The sequence below is a fragment of the Anolis sagrei genome, chromosome 1, assembly GCF_037176765.1.
Source record: "Anolis sagrei isolate rAnoSag1 chromosome 1, rAnoSag1.mat, whole genome shotgun sequence".
NCBI classification, from domain to species: domain Eukaryota; kingdom Metazoa; phylum Chordata; class Lepidosauria; order Squamata; family Dactyloidae; genus Anolis; species Anolis sagrei.
In genome coordinates, this window is record NC_090021.1 from 187,770,260 (window position 1) to 187,780,010 (window position 9,751).

General features: G+C 42.6%; 1 protein-coding gene across 6 annotated transcripts in view; it reads right to left on the minus strand.

Moving 5' to 3' along the window:
- ITPRID2 (ITPR interacting domain containing 2) overlaps nucleotides 1-8,938 on the minus strand; it is a 75,805-nt gene extending 66,867 nt beyond the window's left edge. The window contains exons 1-3 of one of the 6 annotated variants that reach the window (XM_060780050.2): nucleotides 8,755-8,934; nucleotides 7,858-8,071; nucleotides 4,456-4,501 (exon numbers count right to left, since the gene is read on the minus strand). In XM_060780050.2, the coding sequence (XP_060636033.2) occupies nucleotides 4,456-4,501; nucleotides 7,858-8,071; nucleotides 8,755-8,853 (359 nt within the window). In that variant the 5' untranslated portion in view covers nucleotides 8,854-8,934. Of the gene's footprint in view, nucleotides 1-4,455; nucleotides 4,502-7,857; nucleotides 8,072-8,211; nucleotides 8,689-8,754 lie in introns of those variants that run through there. The other 5 variants (XM_060780041.2, XM_060780072.2, XM_060780063.2 and 2 more) reach the window with 5 other exon arrangements.
- Nucleotides 8,939-9,751: the final 813 nt, after the last annotated feature.

Sequence of the window (9,751 nt, forward strand, 5' to 3'; positions counted from 1 at the left end):
TTTCGCATATATCAACCATTTCATGACAAGAGGAATTGCATGTATCAATTGGCCATGCAGCAAAATACACCAACTCTTAAGAAAACCCGACGCAATGATACTTTTGAGTAGGCACACCAAAAAGCACAGAATACATTTATGGGGGAATGATAGTGTCTGAGCTGCAATGAAGGGAGAATCAGAGGCCTCTGAGGGCAAGCCTACCGACCTATAAAAGCTATGATTTTATGAGTAATTTAAATGCTTAGAAAACCCCATAAGATGAGAACTCCAGAAGGAAAGATAAAGTTAACGAGTAGTATCTGCAGAACTTTTGCAGGCTTTCACATTCTTGAATAATTTCCTCTGAGCAGCAAATCACCAGGTTTTACTATAAACCTGTCTTTGTAAGTTCCTTCAGTTTTTAGCACTGGATAGGGAGCTGCTGTTCCTAATCCTACCTGAAAAGACAAGATCCAATAGCAATATCTGTTAGGCCCTGGCTTAGAACAAAATCAGTTTCAGTTGTCTGGTCCTGTGTAAAACATTCTAGGGGAAATGAGATACATGAGCAGTAGTGCTTTGTCATCACCACTCCAGACACCATTTCACCATGCTGCAGCGGAGAAGACAGAATGCGAAGGGAAGAGAGGATTTCACCAGGCATATTGTAAAACTATTCTCTCCCCTCACATCACCCCAGCCTTTCCTCTTCATCATTTTTCCCTCTGCATGTTTTAAGACCATATGTCTACAGACAAGAACTGTATTTTCATTAAACCAATGTGATGCAAACTGGGAGTCTATTGCCTAAGGAACATAATGCTTTATATAACTAAATAGGTCAGAGATGGAGAACTTTGAAAGGGGTAAAGTAACACCCTCTGGGTACCAAAATCCAGAGATTGATTTATTTACAGTACTTATTTACAGAATTTATTTACGGTTCGGGCCCTGCCCATCTTTACGATCGCATCTCCCTCAATGAACCGGCATGAACTTTAAGATCTTCCGGGGAGGCCCTCCTCTCACTCCCACCACTGTCACAAGCACGGTTAGTGGGGATGAGGGAGAGGGCCTTCTTGGTGGTGGCCCCCCACCTCTGGAAAGCCCTTCTTAGAGAAATAAGGCAGGCCCCATCCCTCCCCTCCTTTTGTAAGAGCTTGAAGACCTGGTGGTTTAAACAAGCCTGTGAGAACTAGTTCTACCTGAGCCCCAGATATTGTTGAATAAGGCCCTATCTTTTTCTACCACTTATCCAGGTCACTTCCTCCTATTAGGCCCAGGAAATGAACAGCCATAACTATACCTATTTTGTTGTGCCTTCTATAGCATTGCACCTAATTTCCCAACCCTCTAGAAAAGCCTCGGCCCGGCCTTTTTAAATTGCCTTGAACGGGCAAGATTATTTTAAATATATATGTGCTATTGTGATTTTTAATGCTTATACTGCTTTGTTAATTTTATGTTTATGGTGTTTACTCTATATGTATTGATGATGTTACTTGGAAACCGCTCTGAGTCCCCTCAGGGTGATAGAGCAGTATATAAATAAAGTTTTGTTGTTTTGTTGTTGTTGTACTTGTATTCCATCCTTCTCACCCCGAAGGGGACTCAGTGTGGATCACAGAACACATATAAGGCAAAAGAAGCTCAAATCCCATTAGATACAATGATATTGTGCAGTAAAACTGTGGCCCTTATATAAAATGGCAAAATTCAGGTTTGCTTTGGAAAAAAATATATTTCCATGTCATGGATAGTGGAATCAATTGATACAGAGGGCCAACTCTACTCTAGATGACATCATTTTGTACATATTGTGCAGTAAGTGGGTTCAATAGCTATTCCGTTCCTGGTTTTAATTTTAGTCCAGCAGACCAAGGAAAGTGAGAATTGGTAAGACTGAAAACAGACTGTGTATATGATAGGTCCACCAAACCGCTTCCAAAAGATAAAGCTCATCTTACTCCCACCAAATCATTATCCACTATCCAGAAATGTTAAAATAATGTGTTAAACGGTAACATGCTAACAAATTTCATTTGTTACTTCATAAGAAACTATAAGGTTCTATCTTGTTTTTCTGCAACTGATTAACACGACTACTTCTCTGGAATCTGTTTTGTTTCATTGTATCTTCTTTGGTACTGTTACATTATCTGGGTGGAGGCCACCATGGGGCGCTAGAGAGAAGATAGTTGATTTTATGGGGGTTGAGAGTGGGTTGAAGGAGGAAAACCATTTATCCCTGTTTTCCTGTTATTCCCCTAATCCATGTCCCTGTCATGTAAACAACCTTTATTTATTAAATCGGAAGAGAGGAGGGGGAATAACCGGCAAAAATGGGAAAAATGGTTTTCCTCCTTCAACGCCCCCATCATAAAATGGACTATCCTTCTCTCTCTAGTGCCCCCTGGTGGCCTCTGCCCAGATAATGTAACACTACCACTGTTTCTAAATGGCTATTTTTTAATCCCATGAATTGAGAAAACAACAAAGGTTTAAAAATCAAAGAATACAGGAGGCCCTTGATATCTGTTGTAATTTTCTTCTAGGACCCCAATACCTCCATGGATATCAAAATCTGTGAATGCTCAAGTCCTATTCTATAAAAGAGTGAAGTAAAATGGCAAAATGAAAGTTTATGGGTAGAAAAAACAGCCTTTCTCTTTTAACCCTTCCTTTGAGGTAGCTTAGGCTAAGAAAGAGTGAGCAGATAGCAATATATACATAAACTGTAATCATGAAATGTATGGAGACGTAACACATCTCATGAAAACCTTAAATTTATATATTTTTTAAAAATATAAGATATATGGTTCATTTCATATACACTCGGTTTTTCTCAATACATTCTCATAACACACTGCAGCTGACACACTAATGTGTCATGACATCGTTTGGAAAGCTCTGATATGGAGAGATACAGTCTGCCAGAAACACATACAGGGTTTTGCATCCTAAAACAAACTTGGCAACCAGTTGAGCTGTTGTAACAGGGATACAGCTTGATCTTTGTAAACCGCCTTAGTTAACAGGGATACATCTTCTAAAATATATCTGCCTCACAGTGTAGCTGATTTCAGCAAGACTCTTTTAAACACCAGCTGTGAGATTCTCAGCAAAGCAGTAAGACTTCAAATGTGTTTACAAACAAGGAAAAGGCAACCACTGGCTGCTTGCAGTGTACTTTACTTCCTGATACAAGTGCTCACTGCTTAGCAATGCAGCATAAATACATTTCAAGAGTACAGCTGAAGACACAAAATACAGAGACAGCATGGAAGGTTTCCTTTGTTTCTTTAGCGCTACGTTTCCCAGACAACATTCCTGCCTTTGCACCACAGGTAGCATCTTTATGACACAAAACCAACAATCCCAAAAGAAAAGCTGCTATTTCCTGAACAACATAATAAAGTAAGTGCAACTGAAACAGCTAACTAAGCTGACTAAGCAAGACACACTCACAGGCTCAGCTGCTATTGCAGCATACCAGCCACAATCCAACACAACATTAGGAATGCTTAAATTCCCTGAAAGAAAAGGGATATCTGTCAACACAATCCTATGGATGTTCAATCAAATACAAGACATATCTATACCCAGTTCTCAAAAATGACATACTTACAAGTCTTTGGCCTATGAGCAAGATTGTGAATAAATAAAATAAAGGTAAAGGTTTTCCCTTGATATTAAGTCTAGTCGTGTCTGACTCTTGGGAGTGGTCTTAACTCCATTTCTAAGCCAAAGAGCTGGCATTGTCCGTAGACGCCTCTAAGGTCATGTGCCGGCATGACTGCATGGAGCGCCATAACCTTCCCACAGAAGCGGTACCTATTGATTTACTCACATTTGCATGTTTTCGAACTGCTAGGTTGGCAGAAACTGGGACTAACAGTTAGAGCTCACCCAGCTCCCTGGATTCCAACTGCCAACCTTTCGGTCAGCAAGTTCAGCAGCTCAGCGGTTTAATCCACTGCGTGACTGGGAGCTCCATATCTATAGGCAGATTGTGAATAATGGTCTTAAATCTAGTTTTGGAGGGGGAGGGTTGTCTTGCAATCTTTGGAACATGATGCAAAGTTCTGCTGCCTGTGTGTGTGCCTTCAGGTCACTTATCAACTTGCGGTCACCCCATTCATTTCATGGGGTTTTCTTACATAAAGAACTCTTAGAGAAGGTTTTGTCAGTTATTCCCTCTGAAATGCAGCCTACCTCACCTAGTATTCATTGGCAGTCCCCCAGTCAAGGACTACCCAGGGCTGACCCTGCCTAGCTTCCACAATCAGATGGGATAGAGTGCCTTTAGTATATTCAGGCTCTTCTTGGGATGGACAAGAAAGCTACTGATTCTAAGTACTTTTGTGCCAAAGAAGTTCAAGGCATTTTATAGGACTCAAGTTCATTACAGTCTCAGCCTAAACTGAAAAGACTCGTTTGACAAGTGAATACTTGTTTTCAAGAAGTACTTACCTACAGTCTTTAAGCCATATTGCAATCTTTTCATTTGGAATATTGCCTGGACAACCACAAGAGGAGGGAAGAAACAGAAAAAAGCAAAAATGGCAAGAGTTATCATTGGTAAACAAAAAAAGCAAAAATGACAGAAAAGCAACCAACAAATTTGTCAAAGCCCCTTTCTTGTTCGTTTTCAAACTACTTCCTCTAACAAAATGATATGCTATTGTGGTTTCTGAGGCACAGAATCCATTTTTTCAAGGACTAACCTAAAGCATTCAACTAAGATTTTCTGCAAGCTCACCCTGCACACATTTCACATGCCTATGGAGCAAAAACCCCTTAAACATGTGTAAACATGCTGCGCCACAAGCTCCACACAAGACCTCCTCGAAGATCCATGGGTCTGCTTTTCCAATAAATTTACATTCAGTGCTGCAATGTGAAAACATCCCTCCCCTATCACTGCCCTCATCAATTGCTCAGTCACTGTTAACATCAAAAATAAAAGAAAAATATTAGAAAACCTGGAACAGATTCACTGAGTCATAAGCTTCGGCAGACTTTTTCTGACATGTAAAACATAATCTTCCTTTCACAACAGTTTGTAGGCGCAGAAGCTTATACCACAACAAACCAATGAGCCTTCCAAGTGCCATAAAACTCTTCCGCTATTAGCGGTTACCTCTCTTTGGATGACTAATGTGGGGGAGAGAGAGAAAGGGCAGCAATGAAGGGGACTCTCGGAAGTCTCTCATTCCTAGGGTTGCCATAGGTTACAGCTATACACCTTTGAGTTATTTCTGATCTATGGTGATCCTATCACGGGTTTTCTTGGAAAGATTTGATTACAAGGGGCATGCATTTGTTTGCATTTTCGGTTTTACTCTATTTTAATTTGTTGTTTGGGCTTGGCCTCATGTAAGCCACTCCGAGTTCCCATCGGGGAGATGGTGGCGAGTTATACCGGTAAATAAAGATTATTATTATTATTATTATTATTATTATTATGCATTCCTCTGAGGCTGAGAGAATGTGACTTAACCAGCAGGTTTCTGTGGTCAAGCGGGGATTTGAACCCTAATCTCCAGAGTGCACAATGCCGCTACACCAGGCATGGGCAAACTTCGGCCCTCCAAGTGTTTTGGACTTTAACTCCCACAATTCCTAACAGCCTCCCGAAGTTTGCCCATGCCTGCTCCTCATTGTAGAATGAATGCAGTTTGGCACCTCTTATTGCTATGAAATCATGACAGTTGTAGTTGTGCAAGGTCTTTAGCCTTCTTTGCCAAAGAGTGCTCGTGCCTCACTAAAATACAAATCCTAGAATTGAACAGCACTGCATTGAGAAGCGGCAGTTAAAGTGGTGTCAAACTGCATTCCTTTAAAAGAGTAGATGCAGCCCTAGTCTACAAAAGCTTGTGCTAACAACTTCTTTCCCTTCAGTTAGCTTCTAAAGTGAGAGAAAGTCAGTAGCAGGTATTTTGCTGTTATTAAACAATTTGGAACTGAATCCATGCTGATCTATGTCAAACCATACAAAGATCTGCAAGTAGATCTCAATCTACCTTTCGTTTAATGATGTAAGAGTTATGGCACTTATATATATTTATTATTATTTATTTATTTACCATTTTATACCCCACACTCTCTTACCCCAAAGGGGACTCAGAGCAGCTTACAAGTTATATGTATATACAATATATTACATTATTAGATAGCACAATATTAGTACTATATATAACTATATTGTACTATACCACTATAAAGCAATATTATTACTAATATTACATGTAATATATAATATAGAAAAATTATAATATTATATTGCATTATTATGTTGTATAACATTATAATATTATGATCAATATTATCTGCACATACAATATATTATATTATTAGCATCGCAAAATACTAGTATTATATATTACTATATTGAAGTGTACCAAAATACTGCAATATTATTAGTAATATTAAATGTAATATGTAATATGCAATTATTATACTGTATTATTGTTAGTATTATATTGTATTACATTATAATATTATGATCAATATTATATGTATATATAATGTATTATATTATTAACATAGCACAATATTAGTATTATATATTACTATATTGTACTATACCAAAATACTGCAATGTTATTAGTAATACTACATGTAACATATAATATACAATTATTATATTGTATTATCACTAGTATTATATTGTACCACATTGTAATATTATTATCAATATTATAAAAGGTAAAGGTACAGATTTCCCCTTGACATTAAGTCTAGTGGTGTCCGATCTGGGGAGTGGTTATCATTTCAATGTCTAAGCTGAAGAGCCAACGTTGTCCATAGATGCCTCCAAGGTCATGTGGCCAGCATGACTGCCTGAAGTGCTGTTACCTTCCCACTGGTGTGGTACCTATTGAGCTACTCACATTTGCATGTTTTCGAACTGCTAGGTTGGAAGAAGCTGGGGCTACCAGCGGCAGCTCACCCCACTGATTCAAACCAACCTCCTCAGATTCAAACCAACCAACCTTTCATTCAGCAAGTTCAGCTGCTCAGTGGTTTTACCCACTGCTCCACAGTCACCTACGAATCCACCAGAACACTGATCCTGGAAGACTATCCTACTCGGCCAACGAGGGATTGCCTAAGTGAAGTGACAATTGTTTAATATATATAAGTACCCCGGTGGCGCAGTGGGTTAAACCGCTAAGCTGCTGAGCTTGTTGACCAAAAGGTTGCAGGTTCGAATCTAGGTAGCAGTGTGAGCTTCCGCTTTTAGCCCCAGCTTCTGCCAACCTAGCAGTTTGAAACCATGCAAATGTGAGTAGATCAATAGGTACCGCTCCAGTGGAAAGGTAGCAGTGCTCAATGCAGTCCTGCTGGCCACATGACCGTGGAGGTGTCTATGGACAACGCCGGCTCATTGGCTTAGAAAGGGAGATGAGCACCACCCATAAGAGTCAGACACGACTGGACTTAATGTCAGGGGAAAACCTTTACCTTTACCTATATTTGTACACATATTAACATATTGTATTAACTTTTTTTTAATCACAAAATCCTGGAGTTGGAAGAGACCACAAGGGTCATCCATGAGTTCATTCTGCTATGAAAGAAAAACACAATCAAAGCACTCTCGACAGAGAGACGGTTTAAAGATACAAAAAATGAATCAATAAATGCAAGTCAATGACTAGAATGTTCACTGAGCAAGCAGACAAGGAAAGCCTGGGTCTGGATGCTGTGGAATGCTGGGATTTATAGTCCTGGGATCATTGGCAGGGGAGGCAAAACTACAACAACTCCCACGATTCCACAGCATGGAGTTAAAAGTAGTCCCAAACCGCACTAACTCCGCAGTGCAGCTGCAGCACAACCAGCAGCTGTGAAGGCAGGAAGACTGACCTCCTTCGGTGGCCAAGGGCAACTTCCCTCCGCCGCCTCCTCCTCCTCCTCCTCCGGGCTCCTGCTCAGCTTCCGACGCTTGCCAGGAGTCCCTGCTCTTCGCCCAGGCCTTCCTCTTCTGGGCCACGGAAGCCGCTCTTTCCTCCTCCTCCTCCATCGGGAGACCCAGCTTCCCAAAGCCGCTCCAAGGGTCGCCTCCTTCTCCGCAGGCGGCCTGGAAAGGAAGGCGAAGGATGGGTTCCCTGAGGCACGCCCACCTTTGCTACCCTCCTCACGAACTGTCACTGAGGCATCATCAATAACAACCCACCCGACCACCCCCCTTTCCTCTCTTTGGATGCGCCCGCACCTCACCTCGATTCGGGGACTCCAATGTTCCTTCTCCCTGCGGCTCCAACCAAGCAGCAGCCCCGTGGGGGGAGCCTCCTCAGAATGGGAATGGGAATTAATACCTTCGTCCGCGTCGAAATCCCCCCTCCCCGCCTTGCCCAAACTTCAGGGTCCAATCCCAGTACACAACACACACACCCCTTCTCTCTCGCTTTGGATGCGGCCGCACCGACCTCGCCTCAGGCTCCCCAACAGTCGCTCTTCCTCCAGCTGCGACCAAGTAGCAGCCCCGCAGGGGGGGAAGCGAGGCAAGCGCCTCCTCAGAATGGGAACTAGGACTAGTAATATATATTGGTTGCTCGCTCCCGCCCGCGCGGAAGTTCCCCCAAGAGGAACTTCTCTATCTCAGTCCCAGTAGGGCAAGGGTAAGGCTGCCGACCGACTCTAAAGAGGAGTTTCCGAGAGGCCAGAAACCAGAGAGACGATGATCAATCAGGGTGTTCCTCTCCACCCCAACCCCTCCCTGACTTCCTCGGAAGGGAAAAGAGGGGGAGGCTCGGGACTCACGTCTTGGCTTCTGCCTTCTTCTTCTTGTTCCTCCTCCTCCTCCGCGCGCTCTGTGGCTGCGGATGTCACGAGCGCAACGCCGCTCGCGGACTTCCTCATGCCGCAGAGAAGAAGAAGGAAAAAAAAGTTAGTTGTCGGCTCCTGCGTGACGTCAGCTAAAGGGAGGACCTCCTCCTGCCCGCCCGACAACCAGCAAGCCAGACGGCGCGCGCGCTCGGTGGAAGCCGGACGCGCTCGCGCTCTCTCTCGCGCGCGCTCTCTTTGCCCCTCCCTGGCGTTCCCTTGGTAACGGACGGCGCCAGGCGGGTCTCTCTTGGTTAGGCAGGGCCTTCCCTGCCAGGAAGCAGTGCCTTTTATTCTAGGCCTATACCTTATTTATTGCCTTTAACTCGGTTATTTATCATACCAGAAGCTAAATGAGAAAAATTATAATGTAGAAAAAAAATTAAAATCATGGCTTTGGGACCATTTTATTTGTTGTGTCAGGTGTGACTTGAGAAACTGCAAGTCACTTCTGGTGTGAGAGAATTGGCCATCTGCAAGGCCGTTTCCCAGGGGACGTCCAGATGTTTTGATCTGTGGGAGGCTTCCTTGTGGGAGGCTTCTCTCATGTCCCTACATGAGGAGCTGGAGCTGATAGAGCTCATCCACGCTCTCCCCAGATTCGAACCTGTGACCTGTTGGTCTTTAGTCCTGTCGGCACAGGGGTTTAACCCACTGCACCACCAGGGGCTCCTTTGGGACCATGCCTTTGGGCAGTAGAAGTAAATGCATGCAGCATTTTGGAAAGACAATGACTGGAACGGCGATTCGACAGACGAGACTTTTATTGTTTTAATGATTGTTTTATTGCTTATGGATGTTTTGTTTTAACTTGATTTATGTCTAATTGTAGTGTATAATTGTAATTGTTTGTACTGGCATTTAATTTTGCCATTACTTATGTGTAAACCGCTTTGAGTCCCCCTCTGAGTGAGAAAAGTGGTATACAAATACT